The 17,524-nt window shown below is 40.9% G+C and overlaps 1 protein-coding gene across 4 annotated transcripts in view; it reads right to left on the bottom strand.

Moving 5' to 3' along the window:
• reln (reelin) overlaps nt 1–17,524 on the bottom strand; it is a 117,160-nt gene that overhangs the window by 57,941 nt on the left and 41,695 nt on the right. For all 4 annotated transcript variants that reach the window (XM_052530757.1, XM_052530759.1, XM_052530755.1 and 1 more), the window contains exons 3-4: nt 14,702–14,837; nt 1,114–1,184 (exon numbers count right to left, since the gene is read on the bottom strand). In XM_052530757.1, the coding sequence (XP_052386717.1) occupies nt 1,114–1,184; nt 14,702–14,837 (207 nt within the window). The remainder of the gene's footprint in view (nt 1–1,113; nt 1,185–14,701; nt 14,838–17,524) is intronic.

Genomic DNA, 17,524 nt, shown 5'->3' with positions numbered 1-17,524 from the left:
ATTATCAACCAGTCAAATGTCTGCGCCGTCCTCGCTCACTTTCTTAAAGCTTCAGCGGCTCTAGTCTCAGATCTTCTCTTGTTAATCTGCTCATGTCTCATCACTGACGGAGATTCGCCCCATTTCTCTATTTCACATCTTCAGTCCTGCTGGGATATTTATAATTCCTTTAACCACTCAAAGCTTTAAGCCCTTCAAACTTGAAATGGATTTCTTTAAAATCTTCATATGTAAGTGCTGGAAAAACTTTCATGTCCTTATATTGTGTGTTATTCAGTAGAGTGCTTGACAGGTTGAACATTTGCTTCAATTGTCTTTCCACATACAGCTGGACAGATTTAAGTTTTTTTAAGTATTCAGATTTGAGTAAGTATAGGGTAAGTTCGTTAGTATAGGTGGACCGCCAGGTGAGCACAACATTCATACTATTCAACCTTTACTGTAACTGCATTAGGCCCGATCAGACAGAACATGTTTTTTGTAGTGAGAGGTGCCTTATTTAAATTGTTTTCTATTGGCCGTGTCTTGCACGTTGTTAATGCGCACCACGCACATCATGTTTTAGCCACCTGCTGTGCCTGCTGTTTTGGTAGGAGCGCTCTGAGTGCCTCAAATAAAAAAAAATTAAAAATAAAATCTAATCTGAGCAGAAGAGCGCCAAACACCATTCACGTTTTTTTTATTTTTGTTTTATTGCCCAATCGAATGAAAGCAGAGGCGGCCTTCCATTGTTATGAAGGAAGAAGGAGGAACTTGTGGTGGCTGTCACGGTTTACCCAGAGCTGTATTATATGACAGTTTACTTAACAGCAAACCCAAAAAATGTAGAGCTCTCGTGCTATAATCCTTGATTATACTGACAGGACAGATGATTCGGTGGCTGCATAGTGACCAAAAAAACATTGCACTGCTCACTGCTCTTTTCTAAATAAAAAAGTCAGTGTGGTGAGCCTTACATTTTTAAACCTGAAACACGCATTCTGTCCAATCGGGGCCTAAGAATGCATGTGTGTTCTGTTCTGGTAGATGATGTGCTGCACCTGGTGTATATTTAGTTTTTCTGTCATTTCTCTAACACCCATCTGAAGTTTATGGATCAGAGATGCTCCTCACCTCCCTGCTCACAGAGCTGCTGCGCCAGAGCGTCCTTGAAGATGATCTGTCCTCGGTGCGTCGCTGTGGCCCTGAGGGACAACAGACAGAGAGAAAGAGAGAAATATTACAGAGCATCAGCCGGCAGAAGGAGAGGAGAGCAATAACTTGCCCATTACCTAAAAGAAGATGAAGTGTTTCTGCTGGATGGAAGTTCTGGAGGGGGACTGAAATCTGGCTGTAGGTTTTCATGTCAGAGACAGCAATCAGAGGTCAAGAGGTCGGGAGAAGGAGGAGGCTTTATGAGCTGCAAGCAGCATCTTTATAGACAGCGGTCTCATTGCATTGCCATAAACAGGGGTACGGGTCGATTTATACTTACGCTTCAAGACTGACAAAAATATATTCTAAAAAAGTTTTGCTAACATTCACATGAAGTTATGAAAGCTTTGTTTCTGAAATTGGCCGGTGTTGATTCTTTCACCTTTGTGATTGTCACCAGTTTTGAATTTTTATTGTGCTTTATTAAAGCATTAATAATTTGCAAGCAGAGCATGTGGACATAATTCAGCCATAGTGGAGTGTATTAATAGCAGCTCTATAGACCCGGGGTCCACACACACACACACACACACACACACACATGTTTGTTTTTTGTGTAAAGTGTGTTCATCCCATAGGTGTAATGGTTTTTATTCTGTAGAAACTGTATATTCTATGGCCCTTCACCAACCCTACACCTAACCCTAACCCTCACAGGAAACTTTGTGCATTTTTACTTTCTCAAAAAAACTCATTCTGTATGATTTATAAGTGTTTTGAAAAATGGGGACATGGGTTATGTCCTCATAAGTCACCCTCTCCTTGTAATACCTGTGTCATACCCATGTCATTATACAGAGTTGTGTCCTGATATGATACACACACACACACACACACACACACACACAGAGAGAGAGAGAGAGAGAGAGAGACACTGTGGGCTTTCACAGCCTCCTCACTCAACATCTCACCTCATCTCTGATAAAGACCTGCAGCGGCTCCTACAGTTCAGTCTCCTGTGTTCTGTGACCTCACAGACGCTCTACAGCATTCACTGATGGAGGTTTTGTGCTGCTTTCCTTCGCTCTACAGACATGAATAGCTGTTTGCTTTCAGGTCAAAGAGCTGTAGCTCCATTAACCACATGTAAGACTGCTGGTGACTTGCTATCTGCTACAGAACCTTGTTTTACACTTTTACATTTCATAATTTCACTGATTCCTTGGTCCATTTATGGATGAATCACAGAGAGTATTACTGAGAGCAAGTGGATCATGCTGCTTCGATTAACAGAAAAAAAGTTATAATTACTTAAATCTATGAACATACCTGATGAAAAACCAAGGCAAAAATGAGGGCTAAAATACATAATGGGGATAATGGGACACAGCCAGAGACAAATCAACAGAAGCAGTGTCTGAAATCTGAGACAGTTGTGTTCAGGTTCTGGTTTATGAAGATCCCCCTCTTAAAACTGCTTTCAGACTTTATGGCATCTTTATGACTGATGATTGAGAGCAAATTCATATAATCTTTAGCTTACTGACTGCAATGCTGGTGATTCCACTTCGAGCATCACATAATTACATATTAGATAGATTTAGGTATATATACTGAAACAGATGATGGTGTTAGGATTTTGGACTTGTTTTGTTATGCCCCCCCCCCATGTGCTTCTCTTGACCTAGTTTTCAAGTCTTTCATGCCCTAATTTGGTAGTTCCTGTTCCTATTTTGTCCCATTTGATTCAGCTATGTCCTCTTAATTACGTCATTTAGCCCGTTTCTTAAAGGGATACTCCACCGTGTTTTCATATTAAACTATGTTTTTCCCTTACCTAAGACGAGTTGATACACACCTCTCTCGTCTCAGTGCATGCACTCAATCGCTTTGGCGCGCGGTGACACTTTGAAAGCACTTAGCTTAGTCCATTCATTCAATACGGGCCAAGCAGAGAAGCTACCAAACACCTCCACGTTTTCCCTATTTAAATACAGTTACTCGCGTAGTGTAACTCGACCTAGGACGGTAACACAAAACAAAACGTTGTGCTTTTCTAAGCTTGTAAAATGGATAACTATATTGTGTGGCGGAATACCATGGCAAGTGTAATATCTTCACTAGAGGGAGCAGGGGCCGGTGAGAGGATTTTTCACGAGTGAAGATATTACTGCGCCAAGACGAAGTGCTTACAAGCACTGGAGCAGGGGGAGCGATCACTGGAAGGCCACACCAGGCAGTTCCTGGTCCTCGTGAGTCTCACCAGCGACCCAAAACACACTCTGTGCATTTTATGATGCCAGTTTGAACACAGCTTGCAGAGCACCGTCATCCGAGGAGGGTCTTCAAGCAAATTTCACTGCTTTTGTTGAGTGGACACTGGCGAGAAACGGATCAGACCCAGACGGTTCCACTACTGACCACATCTCCTCGCTGAGCCAAGTGAACGCCCAAGCCCAATGATGATGGAGAGCCCATTCCCCCCGTGCACCTGGGACTGCTGGACTTAGAGGGGGACGTAATAGACTGGGAAACAGATCTGGAGGCTGAGTTGCCCCCTCTCCACACTCCTTCATCGCTGCTGGTGCTGTCCAGCCCTCCTTCATCTCCTGTCCCCACATCCAGCCCAGACTGGGTTCCCATTTCCCAGTACAGCCAGGAGATAGAGTCTGTCCCTGAGTCTAGCCAGTAGTGGGCTTTGATCCCGGAGGGCAGCCCTGAGATCCCGGAGGCTCACGAATGCCCACCCACCGGTCTGCTCCTGCCCCTCCACCGTTATCATCTGGCAACCCCTCATGCTTGCCCTCAGCCCATCATTATTATGGTGCAAGCCCCGTGGGTCTGCCAGTCTCCATCGTCACCGGGGCTGGAGCATCCCTCCCCTCCACCTCCACCCTCCTCAGCCCATGGACCCAGTGGCTCCACCTTGGCTCCTAGCTCCCTCACCTCTACTGTTACTTGCCAGATCCCTGCCTCCATCCCTGGCCTGGTCGCCAGAGCGCTCGGCTTTTCTTAACCTGTTCCTGTTGCCCTGAATAATTTATATATATGCATTTGTATAAAATAGGAAAAGAATGATTTAGGGGTGGCAGAAGGATGGTTCACCACTGCCACCAAACATATTAATATACATTCATAAACTAAGTCAAAGCAGGTAAAAAAAAATCTTAACAGTGTCCTGAGTTTAGAACTAACTCTAACCAAACCCTAGAACAAGCTAATCAGCACGTGCAGAATCACTTAAACTCTAAAGAGGAATATGAAGCTCATAAACATTACACTGTTTTAATTTACTACGAAATATTGCTTGATTAAGAAAGCACATTTTGGGATGAAGTCAGCAGAATGAGTTTTGCTGGACTGTTGTTTCAGATTCAGTCTCTGACACCGAAAGCATTTATGGCTGTGAGGCATTTATGCTTCTGCTCTCATGAATAACCAAAAAACATCTCATGAATAAATAACAAACTGCAAAAGGGAGAGATGTTGTGGTTGTGTGTGGGGGGTGTGGGGAGACAGCAAAAACAACAAAATCACATTCATCTTTCAGGCTTGGTAAAGACAAATTTGGAAATGGGATTTATGAATAAAACATTGAGCATAATGAAGAGCAGGAGGTTATGTTGGAGCAAAGCACTTCAATATTTATGAAACCAGTCCCAGACGGCTTGTTCGCTAATATGGCAACGTTAGAGGAAAAAACACGCAGTAATGTGCTTTATTTAATATGTTTAATGCTCTTACTCACACAAAGTCTGGTGTCAAAGAAGATAAAAATATGTGTAGTTATTTTCATACATGTTTGGTCTGGTATAACACATTTAAAACAGCATTGTTTACTGTATTGTGAGCAGCTTCCACTGTGAAACACTGTGAAACTCTGGAGATGAATGTTTAACACAGCTTTTGAAGTGTGCTCAAGGTTTCAGATATGGACATAATTTCTGACTGTGATCGATCAAATTTAATTTGACTTTGGCTTCAAAAGATGCTTAACTTCATGTACAGAACAGACAACCAGCCACAAGGACATCTGACTGATCTGATGTGTTAGTTTAATATGTCCTGCTGCATACTTGATTTGAGTGTACGAGCGGGCGAGTATCAGCGGTCAGACTGATTCAGTGCATGTATTCCTCTCACAGATGGCCAGCTGGCGAGCTCTGAGGACATCATGCTTTGGTGAAGAAGAAGGTGTAGAGACAGAGAGACAAGATTCTCCTGCACACAAAAACAACTTAAGGACTGCATGTCAGAATCAATCAGTCCAGACAAAAAGTGTATCTCTGACTGCATTATCGTCTTTTCTCACACAATGTTAATGTGTCATGTGATGTGATATTTGTAGATTTAAATGCTTGTATTGATGCATGTATATTCTACAGCAGTGCAATACAAAACAAGAATATAAAACATCATTCACTAACCCTCATGTCACTTCAAGCACAAATGAAGATTTCTGATACTGCCATCATTCTGCACCTCCATTAAAATTCATTGTGCAATCCAATCCTTTAACACAAATCCAAAACCAAGTACAAAAGGACATCGTAAGAGTAATTCGTATGAATGGAGTGGTTTTATCCAAAGCTACGTCCACACGAAGCCGGGGCTTACCCCAATCCGATCTTGTTTTTTTCCTCGTCTCAAGAAAAACCTGCATCCACACGAAACCACAAAACGATGTAGTATACATGCCAGACCAGCATGTGGCGCTGCAGTTCTGACACAGAGATACAGAGATATACAGATTCGCTGTCCACAAAAAAACACAAAAAAGACACATTGTTTTCATATTTATCCACTGTGGGGCCTGGTTTAAAAAAATTGTGGTTTCACCTTCCGAAAAACACCTTTGCATGTATTCACAGAAACACGTTTCTTTGTAGACGGGGCCCACGTCTTCCGTAGAATCACTTTAATTTAGGCTGAGATTATTGTACTACTGATCTACTGCATCTACTGTTCAAACTACAGGAACGCTAATGAATTCATGATTAATAAATGAACACTGCATGACCAAGCTGACAAAACAAGCAAACATGTATATGAAGCGCTGAAGACCTGTGGCGCATCAGAGAGGATCGGCTATTCACTCGAATAGTTACAAAGACTAGACTGACTGCTAATGAACACGTCAGGTCTGCTTTGACTACTCACGGAAGATGGCACTGTTTGAGCTTGTTCTGATAGTGACAGTGTTTTCCATTCAAGTGCAGTTTTGCACAGTAACTTCACTGCAAGATTGATTTGGATTTTCATTGCAGTGAGAACTAACAGGCTGAACACACATCAAAGCAAGAGAGAAGAAGAACAGGGGAATGAAAAGCTCATAAAAAAACACTTTATCCACCTCTCTAGTTGTACATCAACTGTGAAATAACATTGTTTTTATTCCATTATTATTGCTTACACATATACAATTTAGTACATTATAATGCATATGTGCCCATGTGCACACAGTCTTAAGTATGTTTTAAAGCTGTCACCAGCAATAAGAGTCTATTTAGGTCTGGGTGATATGGCCAAAAATATTATAACAGTACAAAATATAACAATTAATTTATAACAAAACATTTAATTTTTATTTAGTCAAAGAAGATGCTGCACAACCGTACTTAAAACATGGATAAAAAAATGCATGGCCTTGTATGATTGTTATGCTGGGACACAAATGGAAGTAGTTATTTAACAAAATGTAAAGTAAACATTACAAAGCTGCTGAAGTGACTCTCAGAGCAGCTCTGGAGATAAAGTGCATATCACTGAAACAATGCAGGAAATCAATATGATTACATTTATCGCCCAGCCCTAATCTATTCCATATTCACTATTCTGCACACAGACACACACAGGAATATATACGTGACAGCATGTCAGTCTGTGCTGCTAGAGGTTTCTGGAAACGGGTTGTTATGCTGTTGGGATTCTCACGTGATCACACATCGCTCTCCTCACAAACGGGCCGTACAGCCCCCGTCTGACAGCTGACCCCAGCCCAGTCCCTCAGTGACAGCGGCCCGTCACACACGTGTGGATCACACACACACTTCTGCTGCTGAGAGCTCAAACTCAGCACAACAACACACTGCTCTCTAATCATGATTAATAACAGGAATTACAACCAGTGTTGCCGCCTGTTCCAAATGCTCATTTTGCACATTTGGGTTTAGCCTTTAAAATAATGGTTTAATTGGCTGATTGATCTCTCTTGTAGAGCTCCAGCTGCGACGGCTGACGAGTAATCAATCAGCACAAGGCAAAATAATATTTAGCCTGCTTTTCTCTCCTCTTATCTTATTTTGTCTGAAAGACGTGAGAGTCTAACCGCCTGCGTTGATCAAATTACGGCGTGTTGTGGAATGAATAGAGAGCGAGGAAGCGTTTGTTGTTGAGAGCTCTCCCTCGGCACATGCAGATTTAATGAGCGTTTTGAGGAGGCTTCCAGGGAGCTGTTGGCAAATTACCTGCTAATTATACTGGGTCACTGCGATTCATTTAAGTAAAGGTGAAAATGAAGTGACCTTGACAACAGTTAAGAGCTAATTACAAACAAGAGCATTAAGGCAGTCTGACATCATCTGGCATCTGAAGGGACTGTAATGTGTGACTGTGACCTCACTCTCTACAGATAACATGAGGTTCAGTGATTTATTCTGGACACAGTTCATCCAGCAGATCTGAGGTCAAGCACACACAGCTCATCATTAGCTCCTTCTAACTGCATCAGCGATTGTCCAAACATCTAGTATCACTGGACACTGAAGAGGCATCCAGATCCTTAATGCTTCAATCAACCAAATATATACCCTGGTGAGAAAAACAAGTACACTTTACAAAGTATATTAAAGTGTTACATAAGTAGAGTGAACTAAATTTAATGTTTTTTTGTTGATATGTTTTGGACAGGTAATTGCATGCTATTTACAATTGAATGAAAATATATTAAATTCAAGCTGAACTTGATTAATTTAGCTGAACTTTAAGGTGCCCCCCCCCCCCCCCCCCCTCGCTCAGTACATCTTTATGTAATTTCTTAATTGCTTTTATTGGTTAAAGTTACTGCTAAATGTTCTGAGAAGCATATATGGTCATTTCTACTGAAACTTGAATGCCATGTATTATTTTTCTATTTACACGTTTGCAATTAAGTACATTTAAAATCTATTAACATGAAATTCAGTACTGAAGAACATGACATTTAAAATGTTAACAAGTGCTTTAAATGTGCTTTAGTATGTTAGTCGACAACAAAATAAGCTGTAACGCCGCACCAGCAGAGGGAGCCCTCACCTGAGTACTGACTGTGCACCGCTCCCTCTGCTTCTACAGTAATGTCCTGTTTAGACCATATTTAACACGAGTCTGAGAGTTTTCCCCTCACGAAGTATTACCAGTTTACCTGCCCTACCAAGCATTTTTCCATTGACTATTCTGACTGCCTGTTTGGGTATGATTCTGCCTGTTTTAACATTCTTGCTTCTTGGATTACTGCATTGGATTTATTGCCTGATTGGACTGATGTTTGTGTTTGACCCATTCGCCTGCCTACTCATCTCTGCCTTTTTGATTCCGCTTGTGTATGTTGAAAGATCAGAATGCCATTATGGTACTGACTCTCTGCCTGGTTTAACGACTCTGTCTCGAAGATCTTTCCCTAATAAACGTCTGCAAATGGATTCTAATACTGCCTCAGCTTCCTTGTTACAGAATACTTTGCCTCAACTGAATCCAGCGGAAGTTACGAACTGAGGTATTAAAGGGTTACCAAGATCAGTTGGCTAAACTCCAGTCCGTCAATGAGCACCTGAGTAACTACATCCAGTCTCTTCCATCAACCATGCCGAAGGTGGTGTTTTGCATTACCTGATAAATTCGATGGATCTGCGGATCAATGTATAGAGGCTTTGTTCGGCAAGTAAAGATTTACTTTGATAACCAGGAAGACAAATTTAACTCTGACAAGAAGTGTGCTTTCATGATGACTTTGTTATCTGGCAAGGCAATCGACTTGGCTGCGGCTGTTTGGGAAACGGAAATTTGATTACAAAGATTGCTTGATTACTTCATTCAAAAACTGCAAGAAGTGTTTGAATATCCCGCAGTGGGCAAGGATATATCAACCCAGCTTCTGAAATTATCACAAGGTAACAGTACAGCCGCTGAGTACGCCATCTTGTTTAAACCCTTGCTGCTCAGAGTGAATGGAATGATGTTTCTTTAAAAGCTGTTTCTCAGAAGAGTCTCTACATTGACTTACAGGCAGAGTTAATTTGTAAAGGAGGAAACTTATCATTTTTGGACTTTGTATTTGATATAAAAATACATGAAATGAGTCCTGGAGCAGTCTAGAAAAGTAATGGGTTGAAAGCCACATGTCTCATGAGTTTCTATTTCAAATCTGAATAAGATATCATGAAAAATGAGACTCCTGCAAATATTTTTCTGAGACTATGTCTAGACCCCCCACCCCCCAAATATAAGAAAATATATTTCCCAATAGTATTGAAGGCTTCTACAAACTATTTAGTCAGTAAACATACCACTGCATAGTTTTTTTTTTCAATTATAAAACACTAGACAGAAACTTCACTAGACAGACATCATATAAGTGATTTATTTGAGCACGTACACTTTGATAGCCGTAATCCTGCAGTAATAGCGAGCTGATTTGGGCTGGTTTGCACTCAAACAGATGGTAATCATGCAGATATATTCACATTCAACATAAAACACACTCTCACTTATATAAAAACTGTTGAAAAATAAAACAAACAAAGAAAAAGGCGATCGCTATAAGTTCTGCCTCCATCAGCTGCCAGGTGCGTCAGAGCACGTCACGACCCGTCAGGAGGGAGCGCCAAAATTAAAGTATACAATACTTATCTTTCATTCACTCTTTTTTCCAGTGGATCGTCTCATTCTGTTTGTGATACTGTATGCTGCAAGACACAGTTTCCGACCATGAGTTATTCCATAACGGACACAAACAGTTCTGTCGCTGAAGAACTGAAATGTAAACAAAGGAATTATGATCCATATTACAACGTTATTGCTTTGTTGGACTAAACGTACTCCATGAGATGTTGTTCAGTGGACCCTTACCTTTCTAACTAAACCGGGATTTACAGCTGTGGATGTTTATGACTCATTATTACGACGGATCTGGTATGTACAGCATTTCCATTGTTCATGTTTGTATGTGTACTGCTTACACAAATGTAGCAAATACAGTCTTTATAAGCTTTCCATTGAAAAACAGCGATCTTTCGTCGATGCTTGAGGCTTAGATCTTTATAATGATATATAGTTTGTCAAGATTAAACTTGTCCCCTTTCATTTAATCTATTTATAAACAATGACACGTGCAAGTTTATGGGTTTTCGGGATGAGGGCGTCGGGGTGCTGGCTAAGAGGTTAATACAAACCTGATTCCAAAAAAGTTGGGGCACTGTACAAATTGTGATTAAAAACAGAATGCAATGATGTGGAAGTTTCAAATTGCAATATTTTATTCAGAATACAACATAGATGACATATCAAATGTTTAAACTGAGAAAATGAATCATTCTAAGGGAAAAATTTAATTTCATGGCATCAAAACATCTCAAAAAAGTTGGGACAAGGCGATGTTTACCACTGTGTGGCATCCCCTCTTCTTTTTATAACAGTCTGCAAATGTCTGGGGACTGAGGAGACAAGCTGCTCAAGTTTAGGAATAGGAATGTTGTCCCATTCTTGTCTAATACAGGCTTCTATTGGGGAAGTCGTGGCCTAATGGTTAGAGGGTTGGACTCCCAATCGAAGGGTTGTGGGTTCTAGTCTCGGGCCGGACGGAATTGTGGGTGGGGGTAGTGCATGAACAGCTCTCTCTCCAGCTTCAATACCACGACTTAGGTGCCCTTGAGCAAGGCATCGAACCCCCAACTGCTCCCCGGGCGCCGCAGCATAAATGGCTGCCCACTGCTCCGGGTGTGTGCTCACAGTGTGTGTGTGTGTGTGTTCACTGCTCTGTGTGTGTGCATTTCGGATGGGTTAAATGCAGAGCACAAATTCTGAGTATGGGTCACCATACTTGGCTGAATGTCACTTCACTTTCTAGTTGCTCAACTGTCTTAGGTCTTCTTTGTAACATGTTCCTCTTTATGATGCACCAAATGTTTTCTATGGGTGAAATATCTGGACTGCAGGCTGGTCATTTCAGTACCCGGATCCTTCTTCTACAAAGCCATGATGTTGTAATTGATGCAGTATGTGGTCTGGCATTGTCATGTTGGAAAATGCAAGGTCTTCCCTGAAAGAGAAGACGTCTGGAGGGGGGCATACGTTGTTCTAGAACTTGGATATATCGTTCAGCATTGATGACGCATTTCCAGATGTGTAAGCTGCTCATGCCACACACCTGAGCCCATGTTGTGATCTCCATTACAGTATCATTCCTGTATGTGATGCAGTGCGTCTATGAGCCAAAGATCCCAGGCATCCAATATGGTTTTCTGGCCTTGACCCTTACACATAGAGATTGTTCCAGATTCTCTGAATCTTTGGATGATATTATGCACTGTAGATGATGATAACTTCAAACTCTTTGCAATTTTTCTCTGACAAACTCCTTTCTTATATTGCTCCACTATTTTTCTCTGCAGCATTGGAAGAATTGGTGATCCTCTGCCCATCTTGACTTCTGATAGACACTGTCACTCTGAGAGGCTAGTTTATACACAATCATGTTGCCAATTGACCTAATAAGTGGCAAATTGGTCCTCCAACTGTTCCTTATATGTACATTTAACATGTCCGGCCTCTTATTGCTACCTGTCCCAACTCTTTTAGAATGTGTAGCTCTCATGAAATCCAAAATGAGCCAAGTTTTGGCATGACATTTCAAAATGTTTCCCTTTCAACATTTGATATCTTATCTATGTTGTTATATCTTGTTATGATGACTTGGGAGGTCTTTAATAAAACTTTACCACCTCACCACCCCTGGGACTGTACAATTGACCTACTCCCCAATGCAATGCTTCCCAAGAGTAGAATTTACCCTTTGTCCAGAACTGAAACCCAAGCTATGAAGCAATATATCAAAGAGGTCTTAAGCTCAGGATTCATTTGGCCTTTCAAGTCTCCAGCTGCAGCAGGGTTTTTCTTTGTCGAAAAGAACGATGGAGGATTAAGGCCTTGTATTGATTATAGAGGACTTAATAATGTCACAGTCAAGTTCTGATACCCCCTGCAATTGGTTCCTTCCTACCTCACCACTAGGGGGCACTATGAGTATCAGGTCATACCGTATGGACTTGCTAATGCTCCAGCTGTATTCCAGTCATTCATCAATGAGATTTTCCAAGACCTCTTGAATCAGTATGTAATAGCCTACGTTGCAGACATCTTGATTTACTCTAATTCTGAGAAGGATTTACTCTAATTCTGCCCAATCCAAGACCCCCAACGAGTTACCTTCAGGATTCCTCCAACCTCTGCCCATCCCACAACGTCAATGGTCCAATCTCTCCATTGACTTCATCACAGACCTACCTTTGTCCAATGGCTTTACTGCTGTTCTAGTCATCATAGACCTTTTCTCAAATTCATGTCGTCTGGTGCTATTAAAAGGACTCCCCACAGCCATGGAAACATATTCCATTAATATTATATAACATGCAAGTACACTATTAAAAATATTTAATTTTAGTATTTGAATTGCTTATTCAATACAAATAAGTGGTCTTCTTTTTCACAAAGGACTGCATACCATCTGTATATCATTTAGGCAAATATTTATGTATCATGCAGGTAATGCCACAGTTGGTGTCTGTGAGATTCACAGGCTACGGCTGACAGTTAAATAAATGTTCGGTGGTTCTCGAGCTCGTTGTGTTTGAGCTTCCACATTTAAACAATGGAAACTATCTTTGCATCGTTTGTTTTTTCAAACTGTCCTTATCCATCTTTGTCATTCTTTACTACTTCAGCCAATCATTTTATCACCCCAGTTCACTCACATTACATCTGGAATTGGTTTGTTTAGATAAAGACATTATATACGATTGACTCTTTCCAGGAAAGGAAAATAACAATAAGCAAAGAGAACATAGCTGTTGTGTATGTTCCAGAAACACAGGCTGCCCTGAACAGATGGTCCATCACAAACAGCCCGAACTCCATTCCACCACAATTAATCGTAATAACAGAAATGCCTAAACACTGCTCGCATCAGAAGCAGCGGCGCTTTATTCCCAGCATGCTTTCATGGCAGGGTTATGAATGAAGGCTGAACACTTGGCCATGGACACTCAGAAACCATGCTCTCTGTCCACCTGACATAAACTCTCAAAGTGACAAACGGCAGGAAGACACGAACACACGCGTGTGCACAGGACAAGGCTCCTCTGACCCGTGGCCTCGCCATCAGAGATTTGTTAGTGGCATGCCTGACAAGGACTGGAAGACCGTGAAGTATGGCAGCGGACGGCCACATCATGAATCCTGAAAATCGGCTCTTAAATTAGGGTTTGGCTCTGACAGAAGAGCAGAATAATGGGCAGGGTAGACGAAGGTGCTGTCTCCATCTGTTTGCTTGTTCTCTGAGCTATAGTAAACCGCAAACATACACCTCACCACTATTAGCAATGATTGTTCACCTCCATATGAACTGGCAAATCGACATATTTACCCTTGAGATTAAAGTGTAATGTATGTGTGTATCTGCACAATCAGACAAGAAGCATTAAATATGCTTTACTTTGCCTTTGTGTGGAGTTTAAAGCACAAACCAAGACATCTCTGAGCAGTCTGTCATTATACTGAGTACACTAATTCCTGCACATATTCTTTCATGTTCAAGTGTGTTGAGAGAAAGAACCGGGATCATGCAGTGCAGCAGGTTCAATCCTGCTAATTTCTTCAGGAAATCTTATTAAAGTCAAAATGCATTGGAGATATTTTGTTACTATCCAACAGATTTTGAAAAAAATTTAGCGTCCCAATCATCGACAGGCATATAAGCACAGACAGCGTTCTGACAATTTTGGAATTTCAGTGAAATAAATGCAGTTTGAAAGCTACTTATAATATTTAAATATACATGTAACAGCAATGAATGTAAAAAACAGCAAAAACAAATAAAATGTTAATGGCAGCTTTACTAGGAAACTAGCCATCAAAATGATCTCAAGGTTTCCCAGTCATAGATATAACTTAGACGGCAGTTCATGCCCAATTTCTGACTAGGAAAGGCAGCATGAATATTCACACCTGACCTCATTCTTGAATCTGCACTGAGAATTTAAAGAGTGACATCTAGATGTGTGGAGGAAAAGGCCTGCATTTCTCTGATTAGAGCATGATTTTTCTGAGAAACGGTGTGGACTTCTGTTGATCTGAAACTTGCATGCATGTTTATTGCAAACCTACATCAGAGAGTTTTTTTTTTTTTTTTTTTTTTTGGAAGCGTGGCATGTTTTATTCAAACACAACAATCTCTCAGGTGAAACAGAGATTTCCTCATGCCTGAAATAGAGTGGAGCAGTTTGCATGAGCTGTAGGTGTTGAATGCATGACTCACATGAAGTTGACGCAGCCGGTGCCGGGTGGAGGAGCGATCCAGATGAAGCTGAGGCTGGTGGAGGGCAGGTGACTGACGTGAGACGCCACCACACTGCACACAAACTGAGTCCCGAACTGTCTGTCTGACATCACCCCTGAGAAAGACACACAATGATAACAATATCCGACATGTGAGCTCATCGTTTGTGAGATAAAACCACCAATTTTTTGTGGAAATCGACATAATCCAAGCGGTTTGCCAGCAACATGGAAACAAAGAAGTTCGGAAAAAAATCAGATTTTTTTGCATATGCATTTATTGTCCAGATGGGTTTTTGAAAGTTTTGAAAGAAAAAATTCAAACACTTTATCTTTCCCATAGGGCAATTCACAAGGTCACGTAGAGTAACATACACAATCTACATAAGAGACATCACGCATAATGTGCACAATGAAAGTTTTAAATATAATCTGCTACAGGCAGATGCCTAAAACTAAAAAGTCCAAAACATGTCTGAATAAAATCCAAATATATAGCAGTCTCCTCCATTGCTGAGTTTTTCTTCTGTGACAGAGGAGCTTTGCACCGTGACTCGACAGGGCGCTTCTTTGGATTGATGCACCTCCAGTTTTCCTGCATCTGTTTTGAAAGCCTTGTCACATATGTAGATACGCCTGCATCGTTACCAATGCAACCCATACAGAAAGACTGGTCATCTCTGGACACACAAACCAGATTTGATCACATGCCATTAATAGTGCAAACAATCTGCCTGGAAAAATATGATTTACCTGCAATCTGAACGTTTTTCACTCTTCAGAAAGTCAATTACAAATTCATACTGGCTATGCCTTTGCATTCTACTTTAAGTAATGGGGTTGTTAATTCATTGTTATTAATTGTTAATTCCTTTATTCTGCACTTTAAATTGGATTGCAACCCAAAAAATCATATACACCAGCTTCAAATGGCGTGCAGATAAATTATAAATGTTACAGCATTATTAAAGAAACAAATTCGTCACATTCTAGCAAATCACTGCCCCATTAATGCTCATTAATCAGATTGTGCTTCTATTTTTTTGCTGGTTTATAAGACATGATAGACAGAGGACAGAGAATCGACAGCGAATGTTTGTGGCTAATTATAGCTGCCAAAATGTCACAATTATGTTTCTGTCTTTGTTTCAGACCCGAATCACTGTTTTACAAAACACCCTCAATAAAATAACATTAAAACTCAGAAGTTTGTATTTCTCCAGTTCTTCATGTTTAGTGAGGATGGAAGTGTCAGTGTTAACAGGCCTCCAGTGGGCTGATATCATCACTCAGTGTTTCCATTTCATTTATGATGTCCAGAGTAAACTTCTCTCACAGGACTGAAATAATGGTACCAGTCAAAGCCATAAACAATGTGTGCATTTCCTTTCACATGCAGATAGAAAACTAGAGAGCCGTCGGCGTGATTAATGACAGCTGAGCGACCTGCGATCTCCCACGGCCACCCACACTCGAGCTGAATAAAGTCCTCTGCACTCGCTTCACACACGCTCACGCGCACACACACACACACACACACACACACACACATACTGGTTTTTGTGGTTTAGCAGTACTCTGATGGCCAAACCAGTTGGATGGTGGTTTAAGGGGACACCCCTTTCCCGGTGTCCTACAGAGATGATAAAACTATCAAAAATTTTGTTTTACTCTGCAGAACACAAATATCACTTTGGATTTTCTTTACACACAATAGAATGGATAATATGACAATATGATATTTTGGTGGTACACAAGGACTGTCACGCCCCTCCTATAATGTTCCCGCCCATTACATAATTGGGATTTATAGGGTCAGATTGATTTAGGAGGACACTCGTTTTACAATACACAAAACATGTCAGTTTTCTGGATTACAGGGACAATGTGTTTTACAGGTACTTGACCCCATACACAACACACATACATGTCCCTATGCTGCATTACCAAGACTGAGGTGGTTAAAGAGTACCGGATCTTTAACACAATACACAACTGCACATCGTCCAACATTACAGGGACAAATGTGATTTACTGGAACCTGATCGTACACAACACACAGACAGGATCTTTAACACAATACAAAACATTACAGACACCAATGTGTTTTAGAAGTACTTTAATAATGACTTAAATTTGTGACATAAAAACAAATAAACAAAAAACGTAAAATTCGCCAATTATTAAAATGGGTAATCTTTCTATAAAAAAAGGAATGCCACACAAATCAAAACAAACAACAAATAATTAAGTCTAATTTACCAACTTAAAAAAAAAACTATAAATCAAAAGCCATGCCTCATGTTGTAAGTACCTCACTAAATGTTAGGGATGCACTGTTGACCGGCCATAAATCGGAACCGGATGGTTTTTGCTTAAAAATACACGATCGGCCGATTTTTCCGTAAGTGCGCCCGCTTGCACAGACTACATTGTAATCATTCGCTATCATGTCATTTGTGTGGAAGTATTTCAAAATCTGTGTGCTGGACACGGGCAACACGAGCTACACATCTGAGGAATAGACAGCAGGAAGCGAACAGCCGCTGGTGTACTGCTGCACAAATAAAAGCCTTTCCTGTGCTCACTGAAGCTGCTCGAGCGTATCGTACCTTTCCGTGCCCTGCACAAGCGAAGACAGTGAAGGATCAACTTCTTGCAAGCTGGATTAGAAACGACACAGATTAAACTGTGACAAAACTGAAATGTTTTTTTTTTGTAAAGTAGAACTTGCAATTTGACTTAATTTGATTTAAAAATCACCTGCTGAAGCACACTGAAAAAAGGGTTTCATTCATCCAAT

Source organism: Carassius gibelio, chromosome A18 (assembly GCF_023724105.1).
Source record: "Carassius gibelio isolate Cgi1373 ecotype wild population from Czech Republic chromosome A18, carGib1.2-hapl.c, whole genome shotgun sequence".
Classification (NCBI taxonomy): domain Eukaryota; kingdom Metazoa; phylum Chordata; class Actinopteri; order Cypriniformes; family Cyprinidae; genus Carassius; species Carassius gibelio.
Note: the sequence above shows the minus strand (reverse complement) of the source record. Positions and strands in the feature narration are given on the sequence as shown.